This window comes from Bos javanicus, chromosome 1, assembly GCF_032452875.1.
Source record: "Bos javanicus breed banteng chromosome 1, ARS-OSU_banteng_1.0, whole genome shotgun sequence".
NCBI classification, from domain to species: Eukaryota; Metazoa; Chordata; class Mammalia; order Artiodactyla; family Bovidae; genus Bos; species Bos javanicus.
The window spans coordinates 81,418,160-81,438,353 of NC_083868.1; the positions used below are offsets into that span (position 1 = coordinate 81,418,160).

General features: G+C 43.1%; 1 protein-coding gene across 1 annotated transcript in view; it reads left to right on the top strand.

Moving 5' to 3' along the window:
* ETV5 (ETS variant transcription factor 5) overlaps positions 1 to 11,385 on the top strand; it is a 59,348-nt gene extending 47,963 nt beyond the window's left edge. Inside the window, exons 10-13 of the mRNA XM_061413511.1 lie at positions 128 to 196; positions 351 to 520; positions 5,196 to 5,297; positions 8,908 to 11,385. Of these exons, the coding sequence (XP_061269495.1) occupies positions 128 to 196; positions 351 to 520; positions 5,196 to 5,297; positions 8,908 to 9,129 (563 nt within the window). The 3' untranslated portion in view covers positions 9,130 to 11,385. The remainder of the gene's footprint in view (positions 1 to 127; positions 197 to 350; positions 521 to 5,195; positions 5,298 to 8,907) is intronic.
* Positions 11,386 to 20,194: the final 8,809 nt, after the last annotated feature.

Sequence of the window (20,194 nt, forward strand, 5' to 3'; positions counted from 1 at the left end):
CTGGCATAGATACAGCAGTTCATTGGACTGAGGACCTGAAATGATAGAAAATTCTGTTTTAGTCCTTCAGAGTTCTCATAGCGGAGATCCATGTTAAGCAACATCTTCTTTCTAAATTCTCTTTCAGGTTTTTCATATGAGAAGGATCCCCGGTTGTACTTTGACGACACTTGTGTCGTTCCCGAGAGACTGGAAGGTAAGTAGCCCCATCTGGTTTTGTGCAAAGCTGGAATTCTTACCGTGTCAGAGCACCTTTGTCAGTCGTCTTGATGCCAGGTTGGCAACATTTGCCCAAATCAGGTGAGAAACTTGAGACTAAAGTACCGCATATGTATCTTTATCCCGAACAGGCAAAGTGAAACAAGAGCCCACCATGTATCGGGAGGGGCCCCCTTACCAGAGGCGAGGTTCCCTTCAGCTGTGGCAGTTCCTGGTTACCCTTCTTGACGACCCAGCCAACGCCCACTTCATTGCCTGGACAGGCCGAGGCATGGAATTCAAGCTGATAGAACCCGAAGAGGTAAGCACTGGGTGCTGATTTTTGATTTGTTGATGTTTGTTCCTATTTAGTTCTCCATCTAGCCTTTTTACTGTGTCAGATATGCTCTTCTCATTCAGATTCTGGCCTGGCCAATGGGCTTGACAGTGCTTTTTCTATTAATGGGAAAGGCAAAGTTCTGTACTGCAAAATATGTAAAAAGTATTAGTAACCCTTCTGCAAACTCTGGGGAGGGAGGCCATGAAGACTTACATTCTAAAAGGGTCTGCTTTCTCTCTTGGAAAGTCTTTCAAGTGTGCTTTCAGTGATACCAACTCTTTTTTGGTGCAAGCCCTCATATGACACAAGCCCTGTGTCAGAGATTATGTGAACAGATTGTAAGACATTTTGGTAATATAGGTTGCAACCGTCCTATGGTGTATTTAAAATGGCTCTAGAGAAATAACATTATCAGAGATGAGTCAATCTCAATCTCAGAAACCTAGTGTTTTGTTTTGTTTTAATGTAATATCACAGGAGCTTCCCTGGTGGCTCAGTGGTAAAGAATCTACCTGCCAATGCAGGAGACACAGGTTCAATACCTGGTCTGGGAAATCCCCACATGCCACAGAGCAACTAAGCTCTGTGCACCACAAGTACTGAGCCTGTCCTCGAGAGTCAGCCATAACTGGTGAGCCCACAGGCCAAAACTACTGAAGCCCGAATACTAGAGCCTGTGCTCCGCAAAAGAGAAGCCCCCGCAGTGAGAAGCCCAAGCACTGTAACTAGAGTCGCCCCTGCTCACCTCAACTAGAGAAAAACTGGTGCAGCAATGAAGACCCAGCACAGGAAACACAAAAAAGCTAATGTCATCAGGTTCTTACTATCTCTTTTTTAAAGTACTACAATGAGATAGCCAACCTTCCTTATTTTATTAATAGAAAAAACCTCCCTTATTTTGTTAATAGAAAAAAAACATTGTTACCATCTTTTTGCCCAGATTGACAGAAAGGCCAGTGGACAGAACCAATGCCATTTCTTCAAAGGAGAGGACACATCATAGAATCTCCCCTTTCCTAAATATCACAAAGCAAATTAAGTCAGGCTCTGGGCTTGCCATTATTTCAAAGGGGTTGATTTTTGTTTGATTTAGAATCTAGAGGTTAGAAATGGAAAAGAAATAACTTCCCTGAAAGTCTGACATATGCTTCTTTTGGTAGCATATACTTGAGTGTTACACATTAAGCCAGCAGAACAAAAAGGTATCTTCGGGTTGGTGTGATTAGAATGAGAACAATGCTCTCGGAGGCCTCTGAACAGGAACTGCGGTTGTAGATGTTCAGTCAGGTCCAGGGCTCACTTTAGTACACCCAAGGGGACAGGTGGGCATGGGGGTTGACGGCAGGAAATTGGAGGGAGAAAATGGCCTGAAAGTTAAGATGAGCAAAGGAGAATGTGTGAATTGGAGGCTTAAGGAGAATCCTGACTGGTAGAGGAAGGCGGGCTTCATTAAAGGCCGTTAGAGAAGATATACTTATGTACATACATATACAATTTCTGTTAAGACTTGTTCTACCTTCAAAGCCAAAGTTTGGTACTGCTGTGTTCTCCTGAGGGTGTCTTTTGGCTAAGTCGTGTAGAAATGGAGCCATGTTTCCGGCCACATGGAAAAGCATCCACCCCACATTCTTTTCCTCATAATGTGGCCTGGTTTGTATGAGGCTTGAGGAAAGCATGTCGCCCAGACTCACTGAGGCTTTTTGAAAGTCAAGTCTGTCATGTGAGCAGCCCTTTTTGATTTATCTCATTTCACAAAAAGGAGCTTTTACGACTTCTTTGCCACTGCCTCGGGCCTAAGCAGAGGCTATACAGCTGCAGGTAAACCTGGTTATGACCCTTTGTAAAGCCGTTATTGAATCTGTTGCTCTCCAACCAATGGTAAAGAAAATGATGAACAGATGGCAAAGGACCCCGGCTTTCTTAAAGAAACTAATGCTAATCCAGAATGCTCACATAAATGCCAAGCTGCCCAGTCACAGGGGAGTCTCCTGGTGGCCTTGCGCCTCTCTCAGCTGATTAAACAGCTCTGTTTCTTCAGAAAGTACTTCTTGCCACCGCAGCTTGAAATCCCCGAGCATTCCATGAACTCTGAAATATTCCATTCCCTTAACCCCAGGATGAGCTCTGTTCCACTGCGCGCTTTGGCCCCAGGACATGCAGCACTTTTTTCCCCACTCTCTAATCCTTGTATAACTTGGCAGGCCCTCCTCTTGGTAGTGTCAAGAAGATACCAACTCCTCGAAAAATGCTGTAAGAAGTTGTCATGGGGGGAGCTTGAAGGGTGAAGCGGAGGAGGAAGCTGTTTGGGACGTAATTGTAGGCAGCTGTGTGGCTGAGTAGTGCACTCTGGGTAATTATCCATAATATCCATTACACTGTGCATGGAAATTGTGGTTTTAGAACTGCGTTTTGGCAGGCCCCCTAATCAAATGTCTTTTGATAGTCATCCAGCTTAGCACCCTCTCAATTATGACTGACTCGGCTTTAATCTGGAGCCATTTTAACTGTGAATCTGCATTAATGAATATTTTGGGGGGTAGGGTTGTTTGTTGAACATGTGGCAGATAACTGATGCCATCGGGAGGTTTAAAAGGACGTGCTGCTTAGAAAGAGCCGCTCCCTGTGCTGTGGCTGCGCTCTTACAAAGAGAGGAAGAGAGATGTGAGTTTGGGTTTTTGTTTTTAACTCCTTCGGCCTCCATCCTCAAGATGCTATCAAAGTAACAAATGTGAAAGACGAAGGAAAGAAGGAGCTGGCAGCGAGCTATTGCCTGCTCCCTCCACCCCCCCAAAAATGGGGCAGCCGTTATTCCCAGCTGCTCTGCAGTTGTGCCGCATCATGATTACTGCATTAGGAGCAGCCCCAGTGAGGGCTACTGAATCACAGGGCCCTGGCCCAAGAGGATGAGTCAGTAACTATGGCTACCAGAGCTGCTTTGAAGTCTACACATATACAAAACCTCTCTCCAGTACAGCTACTGCATATGCAAGTGACAGCAAAGAAAGGCCATGGCTGAAGTTAAATAGTCAAGAACTGTTTTCCACCATTGCAATACAGTCAAATGTGAGGCTGGGCCTCTTTTAAGGGTTCCTGCATCACTTGTGGCCAACAGCAGTTCAATAATACCTTCATGGTGTTATTTCTTTTGGGGGAAAAAAAAATGGACATGTATTGATTTACCAGCTTTTCTTTCTTACCACTATTTCTATTGGCTTAAACTGTTTTTCTCTAAACAGGGGATGTGTTTTTGCTTAATTTTGCCTTTTTGGTCATTTCAAAGAGTTGAATGGGTGCAATATGGAGAAAGGCAGAGAACCAGGGTATCGTGTGCTGTGGGGCATGAAGCAAATGAATGGAAATTTAACCTTCACATAGTTTCTTACAAGGGAAAATGGAATCATGACTGTTGAATTTTTGTAATATAATTAGGACAGATGCACTTCTTCCTTATCAGATCATTTCTGATATTTATTAAAGGTCATCTTGAATCCTGAGTTGAGATGTTGCTTTCATTCTGCCCCAAATACTTTTGAATAATACTTTAAGTGAAATGTGGCTTTATGATCCACTTTTCCATTTGCAACCCACTCCAGTATTCTTGCCTGGAGAATCCCATGGACGGAAGAGCTTTGTGGGCTACAGTCCATGGGTCGCAAAGAGTCAGACACGACTGAGCAACTTCACTTTCACTTTCTATTTGCAGTCTCCCTACTTCTCATTCCATGTTTACCTTTTTTTTTAAACGAATGTAGTTATTTTGGTTAAGTTTCCAAAACTGACCCAGAATGTTCCAAATATGATCGCTGGTTTGCATGCATTTAAAGGCCTCATATTTCCAAGGTTAATCTGCCTTGACAGTCATCTTATACGTAGGGCTTGGGATGTTGGATACTTGAGCAGAGTTGCTTGACTGTCTTGCTGAGCTCCACTAGTAAGTGTTCTTGCTTTAAGGCTTCTTTGCCCAGAGTTCCAATTACATCCCCCATCACTGCACCTCAGGTGGATCGGGTTAGATATAATGCACTTCACAACTGTTTGGGAAGCCATGTTAATTTTTCATTAAATGGATAATGGTGCTACATGTTTTAATGTCCATTCTGCAAGTCCACTGGGAGCAGGGGATTGGATGGCAGCAGGCTGAAATGATCTGATTCCCTTTTACTCCATGAGCTGCAATACGTAAACATCTCCCAGCCCCTCTCCAATCTTATTAGAATTGAACTTTTGCTCTGCTGGCCCATTAGCAACTCACTAGTGTGTTTCTAATGTTTCAGGAATGACCATTCTAATTATTCCTTATTGACTGCTACAGAAACCATAGCACTTAATGGCAGCATGTTAATGGTCTATGGGTATTGGTCAATAATTCATATGTGGAGAAACAGTAGAGAGCCTGCTTCCTCTGGGATGCTAGCCAAGCCCTCTGCAATCTTAAAATGCTAGGATTCTTCCACCTCCAGGTCTCACCTCTTAGCATCTATGACTGAATCATCACCTTTGTTGAATATTGGTCTTAAGGGAATTAAGTGCTTTTCCATTCAGGTCAGAGAAATGGATCACTGACCAGAGCAGTTGGGTTCTAGAACGCTCTCCTGGGATTGGGAGGAAACCCACTAGACCCAAGGAATGAGTTTCCATTGCTTTCCTGTCTCTTCAGGTCGCTCGGCGTTGGGGCATTCAGAAGAACCGGCCAGCCATGAACTATGACAAGCTCAGCCGATCTCTACGCTATTACTATGAAAAGGGCATCATGCAGAAGGTGAACAATTATGAGAGACAATTAAGATCACTCTCAGAGAAACTGTCCAGGGCTTCTGTAATAAGACTAATGGCTTTGAGGAAATGTTAGCTTCATAATTCTGTGGTAGGAAAGATCTTGGAAAAATGAGTTTAAATGAGATACAAAGAGCACCTTTAATACTCTCGGGTACCTGAAAACCAGAGGTTGTGGAAGACTCTGTAGGAAAACTAGCCTCCTTTATTTAGAGAAATAAACCGTCTCGACTTACAGAAATGTCCAGATAGGACTTCCCTGGTGGTCCAGTGATTAAGAATCCACCTGCCAGTGCAGGGGACAAGTGCTCGATCCCTGATTCAGGAAGATTCCACATGCTGTGGGGCAACTCAGCCCCTCCGCCTAGAGCCCATGCTCTTCAGCAATGAGAAGCCACCATAATGAGTAGCCCCCCACCCTGCCGCAACTAGAAAAAACCTGCATACAGCAACAGAGACCCAGTGCAGCCAAAGAAAAAAATTTTTTAATTGTCCAGATACTTAGGCCAACTATTACATCCATAAAGGAGCCAGGGAGAGAATCAACTTAAAGGTCTCTGCTCCCACAAGAGCTTAGTTGAAGTCTTTAGTTGTTAAGACACCAAGACCTCCAAATATGTTGGTTTAATACTCTTTAAGTGTTAGGACTAAGGAAATCTTTTTCAAAAACTGGAAAATACAAGTTAAAAAGCCAAGATTTGCAAAATGGGAGCAGAATCGCCTGATAACAAGCTGCAGAATAAAGGATGAAGCATATTTTGAGGAAGCCAGAACAAAATCCTTATTGTGATAGGTGGTGAAAGACCAAAATCTTAAAAGCCGTGTATAAGCAGAAGATGAAGATGGCAAATCTTTGGTTTTTCTTAACCAGATTTTATACTGTACTGTTACCCAGATTCTAGCATTTATACATTTAGGCAGTCTTTACATGGTAGATGCACTCAGAATTATATGGTCATTGTTGCTGAGAACTTGTCTTGTGCTAAAACCAGGCTTATCTTCTCATAGGCAGGTGGTAATATGACCCCATATTCCTCTCATCTCCTTAAATTATTAAAACTTTTCATGGATGGTCTTCTGGATAAAACTCAGACTTTCATGCTTCGTGCAGGCTCTAAGGCACCATCCAACCATCATTTCCTTACTTGCACTTGTCTGCTTCCACTACCACAGCCATCTGTCTCTTAATATGTATTGTTTGGTGAACACACACTGTCAGTCATGTAAGTTATCAAGCGTATTATAAAATGAAAAAACACCTATTAAACTACCATCCTACTTAAGAACATTCCTAACACCTGCATTACCTGGCCAGCTCCTACTTGTTTATCAATCACCTCTTTACTCCAAGAATCTGAAGTTCTCAAGCTGAGTTACGTGGTCCCATCTGCATCTGAGAGCACCTGCGTTCATCTCCATCACTTCCCTACTCTCTGTATTGCAAATCACTCCCTGGCTTGTCAGCATCTGCCACAGGAATATCAGCTCCTTTAGGGCAAAATTGAGAATTTGACTTCAGTGCTTGGCATAGTTAATAGATACTCTAAAATGGGTTATCACCCCACCCTACCTATCCCCCCCCCTTTTTTTAAAGGTACAATTCAATGGGGGTTTAATATGTATGCAGAGTAGTACAACTGTCACTCACAGTCAGTTTTAGAACATTTTGTTGTTCAGTTGCTAAGTCGTGTCTGACTCTGCAACCCCATGGACTGTAGCCCACCAGGCTCCTCTGTCCATATGGTTTTCCAGGCAAGAATACTGGAGTGGGTTGCCATTTCCCTCTTCAGGGGATCTTCCAAGATCAGGGATTGAACCCATGTCTCCTGCACTGGCAGGTGGATTCCTGACCACTAAGCCACCAGGGAAGCCCATTAGAACAATTTATCACCCTAAAAAGAAACCCTGAACCCATTAGCAGTCACTACCCCTTTCCCCAGTGCAAGCTTCACACATTCTCCCCATTCAGTGTTAACACTACCAGGTAGAATTCGAAACTTAGGAAGGGGGGCCAGTAGAAAAGAAACCACTGGCTTTGTGGTTCCTAAATACAGACCCAATCCAAGGGAATGTAACCAAGACAGTTAACTTGAACTAACGGCAATGAATTGCACCTATGAACTTCCTAGGTTTTCTAAGAAAGAAGAGAACTCTGAGAATTAAGCATAAAGTAGTACAGAGGAAGGCATAGAAATGAGACTTGGGTGGGCTCAGATCCTAACACTCCTATTTATGCTTTAAGGAAAGTCAACCTTTCAAAGCCTGTCTCCAATGAAAGTGTAGCTAATAATTCTTGATCTAATCTCAAAAGGGTAATATATATGTGAAAATGTCCTAGAAATAGTAACATGCTATCCAGTGTAAGAGATCATTGCTTTATTATGTGACCTATAAGAAATGAAAACTAAATGAAAGAGGAGTGGTAGCATACTGATCCGGGGAGGGACTCGGAAAAGCATTAGTTCCATACCCTCAGGTTTTGAAAGGGAAAACTGGGATTCATAGAGATTGAGACTTGCTAGTGACCAAGCCAGAGAAGGCAATGGCAAGCCACTCCAGTACTCTTGCCCAGCAAATCCCATGGACGGAGGAGCCTGGTGGGCTGCAGTCCATAGGGTCGCTAGGAGTCAGACACGACTAAGTGACTTAACTTTCACTTTTGACCTTCATGCATTGGAGAAGGAAACGGCAACCCACTCCAGTGTTCTTGCCTGGAGAATCCCAGGGACCGAGGAGGCTGGTAGGCTGCCGTCTCTAGGGTCACACAGAGTTGGACATGACTGAAACGACTTAGCAGCAGCAGCAGCAGCAGCAGCAGCAGTGACCAAGCCAGGGCTAGAAGCCATTCGCTCAACTTTCAGAGCTAGTATTATCATCACTGTATCCTCCTGCCTAGCTCTCCCACATGTGAGCTGACTCTGGCTAGGGAACCAGAGATTTAACAGTAAATTGGCTTTTAAAAAACCCAAATAGGAATGAGTGATTGTATACACCTGCCACCCTTAATCAAGACTAGTTGGTTCAAGTAATGTTATAATGCATAAAATTCATATAAAGGTAGTTTGCAGTTCCTTCAGTGTAGCAAAACCATGACATTAGTCATTTTCAACTGCAGGTAAGCCAAAAAGCAGTTCTATTTGGTTTTGGAACAAGCTGATAAAATCCCACATAGCTTCTGAATTCCTAGCCCTGTGGGACAACAAAGCTGTCCTGTGAAGACTGTAAACTTGAGGAAACTGAACACATGGGCTGACTCCTGCATCTTTCAATCCTTATATCTCATAACACCAGCCTCAGCATAACCGTTGTTTCTAGATTGATTTTAACAGTGAGGATGTTCTTTTAAGAAGAACCTGAATTTGGTATTCATATATTCTTTTCAGATGCTAAGCTGTGGTGTCAAAACACTTAGCAGGTAACACATACCCATGATTTATCAAAATAAATCGAAGGATTTGGATAATCAACTACCATTGAGCCTCTGGTCCCAGGTTGCCCAGGAGCTTGGTGGCTTAATAGATATCTCATTCTTCCCTTGGTGCCCACACCCCATGCCCTGGTCCAACCGGGCCTCATAAGGTACATTTTCTCTCTAGGTGGCTGGGGAACGATACGTCTACAAGTTTGTCTGCGACCCTGATGCCCTTTTCTCCATGGCCTTCCCTGACAACCAGCGTCCGTTCCTGAAAGCAGAGTCTGAGTGCCACCTCAGCGAGGAGGACACCCTGCCACTGACCCACTTTGAGGACAACCCTGCTTATCTCCTGGATGTGGACCGCTGCGGCAGCCTCCCCTACGCCGAAGGCTTTGCTTACTAAGTTTCTGAGCAGCTGAGCGGCCAAACCTTAGAGCTAGCAGTTCCCATTCAGGCAAACGAGAACAGTGGTTTTGTTTGTGTTTCTGGCTGTTCCTAAAGCTTGCCCTTTGAGTATTATCTGTCTCTGGAGATAGAGAATCCAATCTGTCTCCGGATTGGCACCCTTAAGGACAGAAACTTTGGCGGGGGAGTGGGAACAGGGAGGGGCAGAAAACCACCCAAAAGCTGGTGCCTCAGCTCTTGATCCTGACAAGGTTTCTGGGAAGCGATTGAAATGGAGCCTCCTTCCCATGGACAATATATATGCAAAGCAATACCTTGTTCAGGTTGGTACCCGCAAACCAGGACAGAGTATGTGACAATCTGCATTGATCAAGGACTACTAAATGCCTTTACATAGAAGGGCTCTGATTTGCACAATTTATTGAAAAAGTGAGTCACAAAACCCATAGAACAGGAGGTAGGCTAAGTTGGGGAGGCTCAAACCACGAAGGGTTGCCAAGTATTACCTTAAAACTTGGACAGCTCTTGCAGCTCACTGAAATGTTTCCCCTTGGTCTAGAAAGAAGGGGAAAAGGATGAATAGCTGTTACCCACTCCACGGTTCTCAAATAAACCATTGCTACTCTTGGGAACCTTCTGGCCATGTGGTCACCAAGTAGAGCAAGCCCCCTCTCTCTTCCCAGTCACATGGCTGTGTGTGGATGGCTTTAATTTTAGGAGAAGGTGATTAACACTTTTGACAGTATTTTGTTTTGCTTTGATTCGGGGGATTGTTTTGTTTTGGAAAACCAGTTTATAAACTGATTTTTGTAGTTTTGGTATTTAAAGCAAAAAAAAACAAACCTTTTGGTAACTGTGCACTGTGTCCTATAAACAGGGCAGTGCCGACTTCTGAAGACGCTGCAGCTTGAAAGGGGCTTTGCTGGGGGCGTCCCCTTGGCTGAGTGCAAGCCCTCTTTATTGCCTGCTTTGTGCTTTCTGCACCAGACAGCCTGACGGAACATTTGCACCTGAGTTGTACATTTTTGAGGTGTGCAGGGCAGCCTGGACACACCGTTTAGATTCTATGTGTATAGTCCCCAATGTTCCCTCCCATGCCCTCTCTGGAAAGCATATGTACATAATACATGCCATGTCCATTTGAAACCTGGTCACCTGATGGAAACCCTAGGGAGTCTTCCCTGGGCATGACTGATGACAATTTCCATTTCATCCATTTTTGTTTTTCCTTTTTCTTTAAATCCTCGGACTTTAAACCCTGCATATGATTCAATAGGGTTTGAGACGTATGCGCGACACCAACAGGTAAAACAGTGCTAGCGCCTTAGTTTCCTGCCACTTTACAAAAGAGTTCTCTGATCGCTGGATTTTATTGGAAAAGTTTTAAATAACCCAGCTAAAGCTACATGAAAGCTCAAAGTAGAGGAAAAGGCATTAGAAAGTGGTAGCACCTTGGTGCCTGCTGTTCAGAGAGTTCTGTGCTTCCCCTGACACTGAGCACAGAAACAATGATTATGCTACTCTTCATACACAAAGGACAGTGCTTTGTTTTTCTATTGATGGAATGCTCTGCAGTCTCAAACAGTCCCCCAGGTGACCAGGAGCACATTTGTGAAGAGGGTCACAGATAAGGGGTGCATTTCATAGCTGTGGAAATACAAGGTTTCCCTCTTGGAAGCTAATTAGCCCACAAAGGTATTGCACCTGTAGCTTGGGCCTTAATTAGCATTGTATTCTAATCAAAGGACTCTTTCCAAATGGTATTTATAGCTTTCTAACCTACACATAGTCTATACATAGATGCATATTTTACCCCAAGCTGGCTAGAGGTTAATTTGTTGTAAATGCTGTATAGGATTTTTTTTTCCTTTCTTATCTGGGTTTGGGTTTTGTTGGGATTTTTTTTTTTTTTTTTTTTTGATGGATTTATGCTGTCTTAGCAAGTATGAAAAGAATCGTCTGTAGCCTGAGCTCCCCTCCCCCGCTACGGCCACGTGGCCCGTGCGGTCTCGGGACACAGGATGGCGGCGTCACCGTTGCATTCCCATCGGACTCATGCACCTCCCTGATGATTTGGGGTTTTTCAGTTTTTCGTTTTTGCTTCTTTTCCAGAGTGTGGAAAATCTACAGTGCAGAAAGGCTTTAACCTGCCAGTTGATTTGAAATACTTTTCCCCTGCGCAGGGCTGTTTGCATCCTGCCAAGCTGCGTTATATTCTGTACTGTGTACAATAAAGAAGTTTGCTTTCAGTTTACCGAGTGCCTGAAACCCGCATCTTTTTTGCCCCCATCTTAAAGTAAGCAGAAGTCACCTGGCACCTTCCTCTCCCTGTCTCTCCCCCTCTTAGCTATCTAGCCTTATGACTGTAGAGTTGAGAGTCAACTTGCGCACAGCTTCTCTCTTCTAATCTCATCTCTCAAACTCTGGTTAAACATTTGATCCAAAAGAGTAGAAGGAAAGTAGAAAGCAGAGAGGTTTTCCCAGCCAGTGGGGAGCTGACACCATCCCATCCCTCCCGTCAGACCCACCTACTCGCCAACTCAGTTTGTTTTTTTTTTTTTTAAAGCATAGCTCACTTTCCTTAGGCCCTGGGTTCATTGTGAGAAGATCACTAACTAGGCTAGGAGTTTGAGTTCCAGGATGTCTGGCTCAGCCCCTTAGATGAATTCTTGGAAAACCAGACAGAAGATGACCACCTCTTTTCCTAGTTTCTCCCCAGATTTTGACCTTAAATAAAAATTTTATTAGTAGTTCCCTCAAAAAATAACAGCTTAGGAAGATCGTGGCTCTTTTGTTTTTTCTAGCCATAGAGAAGAAAGACCTTTCTTCTGAGTTTGAATCCTGTTACCGAACCAGGTTCATTTTGCCTGACACTCAGCAAGCCAAAATGCTGAAATGCCAAGGTTTGCAGCAAAAAGAGGAGACAGGAAAACAAGCCTGAAAACTGCCTCCTGGAAGGCTTAGGAATAAAACATCAGGGTAGAGTGAGATGTGGGGAGCCCGGGGAAAGATGATTGGGAAAAGAGGAGGGATGGAAATTCTGCACAGGTGTAACCAGGATACAGGCATATTGTGAGGGTGGAGTTTGCAGCCTTCGGAAATCAAAAGATCACCCACTTGTGCATGCCCAGTGGGAGAGCAAACATGTTTAAGCCACATGCTGCTCGGGGACATGCAGGTCTTTAAACAACCTTGATTAGGGAAGGCAGGTGAAATGAATTTAACCCACAATTTTAGGTGCATCTGTGCAGTATTAAGCTTTTAGTGCTCTTATTTCACCCTTTTTCTGCACCTTAATTTGGGCTTTTCAAGGCTTCTATTACAGTAGAGAAACAAGTAGATCCTTTTTTCTAGTCTGTAACAAAAGGCTTTCTGTGAGTTATCTGTATCTTTCTTTCACTGTTTTACAAGCCCTAAGTGTAGAAACATCTGAGCCTGAATCAGTGCACAGCCGCTTGAATCGGAGCTCGTGAGGAATGAATGCCTGCCACATAAACCCATTGGCTTCAACAGCTTAAGAGATGCTTGGGGAGAAGGCTGGGGAGCCAGGACAAAGTAAGCCCTGCCACTCAGCTTTACCACGATTAGACGTTAACAATCGGCTCCCCATTCTTCACAGGATCATGATCCCCCTGGGCCCAGATCCAGATTGTTAACCTAATGCAGGAGGTCACCAAACACTGGGCCGCCCTTCTGTAGAGCACTAGGATAAGAAAGCCTAGAAAATGGGAAGTGTACTCTTCATCGAGGTCCCCTTTCTTGAGCCAGGCCAGTAAAACAATGCTTTTTCAGTGGTTAGATGACAGAGAAGTAGTGTGAGGGCAAAAGAATGTGGTTTTGAGAGCCAGGGTATGCACAGAATCTAAATTCTAGTGCAGCTGGGACCAGTGTAAACCAATGTGGCAGAAAAACACTCACGTACACAGTCGGAAACCTTGGAGAGCCGGTCGATGCCCAGTGGTACAGGTGGCTGGAGCTTAGTATATGGCTTCTAAAACACACAAAAACGGGGGAAAGATCAGAAAATCATCATGTGTTAAAATTATGTTTTAACACATACATAAGCATCCAACTATCTTACTCAGCAAGAGTGTATTATACTCGGCCGGTGGGGGTGAGAGACAAGCCCCTGTGTCCTTCTGGTCCCAGCAAAGACACCAGTGTCCCATTTGGAAGGGGCCCTTGAATGACCAACTTTTGTTTTCCTCCTCTGATTTAAGAACTGGCCCTACACCCAGGTCTTGTTGACCTTGGCAGTGGACCTCAGATAACTAACCTCTGGATAGCACTTCACAGTTTACACAGTACATTTTTATCTGCATTATCTTTCTGGCAGGCTTTCTTAAATGGTTACACTTTGCTGAAATTAAATCTGAAAATATCCATGGCTATTGGCCCCCAAAATTATGTTCTTGGAACGTTCTCAGTGGCTACTATGGAAAGAGAGCTAGACACTCGGAGGTGGAACATAGGGGTTCTGGTTCCAGCTCAGAGATTGATTGGATTTGACTAGATGATCTCAGAGGGCCATCCTGGCCTAACCTCCTACATCGATGAAGCCCCTAATGAATTGTTACTTCCCAGATCCCTTAGGAGGTAAAGGAGAAAGGAATTCCTTGGGAACTCAAAGCAGAGGTTGGGGGTTGAGAGGATGGGTGTGTGTGTGTGTTGGCAGATTTAACAGATATCTCATCTTTGAACAAACCCTGAAGGTTGCTCAGCCCCACAATTAAAGGCATATGTTTGTTCATTCCCTAAGCATCCCCTGAACACCTACTAGATGCCAGGAACTTCTGGATATGGAAAATAAAGGTTTAGGATGACATGTTCAAATAAATCCCTATTCTTGACCTTATAAATGTTTAAGTGCTCTACTCACTAGCTCCTATTGCAGCACCACTGGCATCATCTTATTCAGACCACATACCAGAGCCTGAGGAGGCTGGGACATTTACCCACCAACTCCTGCCCTTACTGGTTAAGGGTCATCCCCAGGGAGGCCAACCCTTCAATTAATTCCTACAGGAAGGGAAGAAGAGCAAGTATTCAGTGTGGTGGGCAGTAATGGCGGGTGCAGTAACTCAGGTGGGCTCAGGAGCAGGCATCAAGATCTGTGACATTTAACACCAGTATGTCCTGGTTTCGTCGTACCTAAGGTGGGTGGGTGATTCTTTGCTTCCATTATTCCATTAATGGACATATATCAAGTGTCTATTGTGCAGGGACCACCCAGTGGGTAGGGACTACCCAGTGAAAACCCGCACCCCCTAAGTAGCTCACAGGCTAGTGGGGAAACATTTGTCCACCTGAGAGTAGAATGCTTTGGAGAAGGCAATGGCACCCCACTCCAGTGTTCTTGCCTGGAGAATCCCATGGACAGAGGAGCCTGGCGGCCTACCGTCCATGGGGTCACAAGAGTCAGACACAACTTAGCAACTAAACCACCACCATCCGATACATAGTGCCTATTCTATGCCAGGTACTGCTCTAGGATTACTGGAGGGGGAAAAAAAACGGATAAAAATCTGTGCTCTCAAGGCTCTTACATCTGGGGAAGGGAGCAAAAAAAGGAAACAAATGATAGCATTTTTTAGATAATGTTGAGTAACTTATGGAGAGAAATTAAGCAAAGAAAGGGATGTGATGAGTGGTGGGGATGGGGGGGTTGCAATTTTAAATAGGAAGATCATGGAAGACCTCACAGTTGAGCAAAGACTTGACAATAAAGAGCCAGATGGTTATCTGAAGGAAAAGCATGTAGACAGAGGGAAGAGCAAAACCCCGAAACTTTAAACATGCTTGGACTATTTATGGAATAACAAGGCCTGTGAAACAGGGTCAGAAGGAGTGAGACAGGGCACGGTAAGAAAGTCGAAAAAGTAACTGGGGTGGTGGGTATCATCTGGGGTCTGTAGGTTTTTTACGAACTCTGGCATTTACTCTGTTAATGTTTAGCTGTTAGAGACTTTGAGCAGAGAAGTGACATGATCTGACTTATATTTTAAAGGATCACTGGCTGCTGAGTTGAAATCAATTGCAGGAGAGTGAAGAAGGAAGCAAGACCAAGGAGTAGGCTGTTGCAATAATCCAGATGGGGCAAGAGGATGTTCTGGATCACAGCACATGGAGATCATAATCTGCATTTATTTTTAAGGTAGAGCCGATAGGTTTTGAATGTGTAGAGTGAGAGGAAGAATGGAGTCAGTTACGACTCCAAAGCTCTGGGCCTGAGCACAAGGAAGTGTGAGGCGCTGTTCACTGAGATAGGAAAGCCTGAGGAGGACAAATGCAGGGTGGGAAAGAGGGAGGAGAGGCACTCTGTTTGGGACATAATAACTTTGAGACGCCTATTAGAAATCCAAATGGGAATGTCGACTTGGATATACAAGTCTGGAGTCCAGGGGAGAGATCCAGACTGGAAAGAGAAACTAAGTGCCATCATTGTGGAGAGAGTATTTAAAACTGAGACTGGATGAGATCACTAAGGCAGTAAGTCTAGATAGAAAAAAGAACTCCCGGAGACACTCCAAGATTAAGAGGTTGGGGAAATGAAGAACCATCAGAAGAGACTGCAAAAGAGTGGCTGGTGAAGTAGGGATAACCAGGAGGGTATTTCCAGGAGGCAGGAGATCAGCTACAGCAGGTGCTTCTGATGTGTCAGGCAGGGTGAGGATGGGGACTGAGTTGATAACACGGAGTTCATGGGTTACTTGCACAGGCCATTTCTATGGAGTAAGAGAGATAATAGAGCAGACTGATGCTACTAGAAAGCCAAAGGAGGTTTGCATTTAGTCTCAGTTGGGGGCAGAGATCAAAAAAAGCTCCGTGGATTCCAAAATCCTGGGTTTGAGTTCAGCCCAGTCTCTCTCACTAAGCCCTTCCATTCTCAAACTCTCAAAATCTGAGAGGCTTAGGAATCCTGGCCAGTACTCTGCCCAGAAGGTATAGGGTGAGCCATTTGAGGATAAAAGAGAAGAAGATGCTGTTACCAACACCTTTCCCATCCCAATGGGACTCTATTCTTGTTTTGTGCTCTTAAATTTCTTTTTCTGAAATGTTAAGTGTTTTTTTAAATAACTTTTTTTCATATTACACAATTAGCATATGTTCCTTGTAGAAAAACAGAAAAAACCATAGCCCAAATTTAAAACTACTCTGAAAACTCAACATGGAGACCATAGCTAACACTTTACATCTTTTCAGAAGGCTTTTCTCTGTAATGTTATTCAAATGGAAAACGTGGCTATACCATATATTATACACAGTTTTGAAATTTATTTTTAACCATATATTTTAAACATCCTTCCATATTATGAAATATTCTCTTATAATTCCTGACCACATGCTATCCCTAAGTTCACAAGTCTCATGACATATTTAAGCAATCCCCTTCATTGGAGATTAAGGCACCACAAATATACATCCAAAATCAAGCCAAGTGATGTCCATCCCTCAAAATCAAATTAACAAAAAATAATAATTTGAGCTTTTCCTAGTGTTCCCAATTAGCAGCCAACTCCTATTAATTTTATCTTCTATTAATATTTCTCAAATCCATCTCCATCGTCACTGTCATAATCAATTCACCATCATCTCTCACCTGCACTTTTGCTGGCACCCCTTAGCAGGTCTTACCACATCTACTCTTATCCCATTCCCACTCTTCTCCATATTGTAGTCAGAGTGATTTTTTTTTAGCCCAACTCATTCCCTTTCTTGAGACTTTAATGACACCCACTGGAATACCTAAAATTTAAAAAGACTAACCACATGAAATGTTGACAAGTATGCAATGCTGGTAGGACTGTAAAATGGTACAGCCACTCTGAATATCTGTTTGATAATTCCTTTTTTTCTAGAAACAAGTAATATTTTGAGTTGGTAAAATGTTTTTTGAACACGCATTTCTGGTATCTGGGACAGAAAACCAAATATCCATTTTTGTGTAACTCAGGCAGCACTGGTTTCATCTATGCCACCTCTCTTACCTAAGTATTAAAAACGTTTGACATTGTTGTTCTGTGTCTTCACAACACACCCCTGTGCCGTGAGTAGTATTGACCTAATTCTACAGAAGGGGAATTCGAGGTACAGAAAGATTTAGTGCCTCCTCGAAAGCCGCATGGCATGGCGTGATGTGGCAGCACTTCCATGTTTGGCAATTTCTTATCAAAGTAAACATGCCTCTACTCTGTGATCCAGCAATTTCAATCTAAAGTATTTATGCAAGACAGAGAGAAACATGTGTTCACAAAATGACCTCTGCAAGAACATTTGTGTAAGCTTTATTCCCAATAGCTACCAAAATAACCCAAATGTCCACCAACAGGAGTGGTATCCATATCCATACCACAAAATACTACTCAACAATGAAAAAGAAAGAATGAACCATGATATTCTTAGTTGTAGCAAGGTAGCAAAGGATAAGTGGTAGCAAGGGATGGATGGGCATTTTATTTTATGCTAATTTCCCCCAAAAAATATCTGTAGTCATTTCTTGGGATAAAACCAAAATCCTTAACTTGGCCTTACAAGACAAGTCCTTGCCTATCTCTTCAGCTACCCACTACCAGTTCACTCCCTTATGCTCTATGCTCCAGTGCCCTGGCCTTCTGTACCTTGCTCCTTCTTGCTCCAGCCTTGATACAAACTGTTCCCTGGACCTGAAATGTAACACTATCTCTGCATGCTCAGTCCTTTGCGACCCCTTGGACTGTAGCCTGCCAAGCTACATTTCCTCCTCAAGGGTATTTTCCTGACCTAGGGATCAAGCCCACGTTTCCTGCATTAGCAGGCAGACTCTTTACCACCGAGACACCTGGGGAGCCACACTGCCTCTGCATCCATCCCTAACCTCCGCCCAGTTCAATCTCCACACATACTCTAATCTCAATTCTGAGGTCTCCCCAGAGGCAATTGGCTAATCCTGCAAACAAGTGAATAAGTTTAATTTCCTTGCCTTCCTAGATGTGTTCTTTTCTCCCATTATATATTTTCCAGCACTCATTATCTTTTTTTCACAGCACATCTCACAATTCTTAATTATTCACTTATTTGAAAAATTAGTTAATTGTTTTCCCCAATAGGCTGTAAATTTCATGAAGGCGGGACCATACAGTTTTGCTGCTTTCTCTCCAAATAGGTGATTTTAAAACATCTGTTGAACAAGTAAGCACTGTAAGTGTATCTTTATTCATTTATGACTTTCAGGATAATTTCTTAGATGGATTGTTTTGGCAAAGGGTACAGACAGTTTAAGGATTTTCATATTTACTGCAAAAGGCTCACAAAAAAAAAATTATTAATTTGTATCTGTGTCAGTAGGAGACTACTTGGTTCTCACAACATTTGTCCACACTGGACATTATTTACATTTACATGTCTATTTGCCATTCTTATCTATTCATTATTTATTCAAATGTTACTTATTGAGTACCTATTACATATCAGGTACAAAGCCGAGTGAATTAGATGACTAGTTTTTATATTTTTTGTTTATACATCCTATAAAAGAATTTTGAAAAACAAGGTAGCCTTTAGCATTATTTTAAGTTAACATTGAAAATTTCCATCATATTATTAAAAGTTGAAAATACATAATTTCCAGTATATTGTAAGTTCTGACATTTTCAAGTGTAATTATTTGTATTTAAACACAGCCTTGTCTAACTCAATGAAACTATGAGCCAGGCTGTGTGGGGCCACCCAAGACGGACAGATCATGGCGGAGAGTTCTGACAAAATGTGGTCCACTGGAAAAGGGAATGGCAAACCACTTCAGTATTCCTGCCTTGAGAACCCCATGAACAGTATGAAAAGGCAAAAAGATAGGACACTGAAAGATAAACTCCCTAGGTCTGTAGGTGCCCAATACGCTACTGGAGATCAGTGGAGAAATAACTCCAGAAAGAATGAAAAGATGAAGACAAAGCAAAAACAACACCCAGCTGTGGATGTGACTGGTGATGGAAGCAAGGTCAGATGCTGTAAAGAGCCATATTGCATAGGAACCAGGAATGTTAGGTCCATGAATCAAGGCAAATTGGAAGTGATCAAACAGGAGATGGCAAGAGTGAACGTCGACATTTTAAGAATCAGTAAACTAAAATGGACTGGAATGGGTGAATTTAATGCCCCATGACCATTATATCTACTACTGTGGGCAGGAATCCCTTAGAAGAAATGGAGTAGCCATCATAGTCAAGAAAAGACTCCGAAATGCAGTACTTGGACACAATCTCAAAAACGACAGAATGATCTCTGTTTGTTTCCAAGGCAAACCATTCAATATCACAGTAATCCAAGTTTATGCCCTGACCAGTAATGCTGAAGAAGCTGAAGTTGAACGGTTCTATGAAGAGCTACAAGATTTTCCAGAATTAACACCCAAAAAAGATATCCTTTTCATTATAGGGGATTGGAATACAAATGTAGGAAGCCAAGAAATACCTGGAGTAACAGGCAAATTTGGCCTTGGAATACGGAATGAAGCAGGGCAAAGGCTAAGAGAATTTTGCCAAGAGAACGCACTGGTCATAGCAAACACCCTCTTCCAACAACAGAAGAGAAGACTCTACACATGGACATCACCAGGTGATCAACACCAAAAACAGATCGATTATATTCTTTGCAGCCAAAAATGGAGAAGCTCTATACAGTCAGCAAAAACAAGACCAGGAGCTGACTGTGGCTCAGATCATGAACTCCTTATTGCCAAATCCAGACTGAAATTGAAGAAAGTAGGGGAAACCAATAGGCCATTCAGGTATGACCTAACAAATCCCTAACAATTATACAGTGGAAGTGAGAAATAGATTGAAGGGACTAGATCTGATAGACAGGGTGCCTGATGAACTATGGACAGAGGTTCATGACGTTGTACAGGAGACAGGGAGCAAGACCATCTCCAAGAAAAAGAAATGCAAAAAAGCTAAATGGCTGTCTGAGGAGGCCTTACAAATAGCTGTGAATAGAAGAGAAGCCAAAAGCAAAGGAGAAAAGGAAAGATATACCCATTGGAATGCAGAGTTCCAAAGAATAGCAAGGAGAGATAAGAAAGTCTT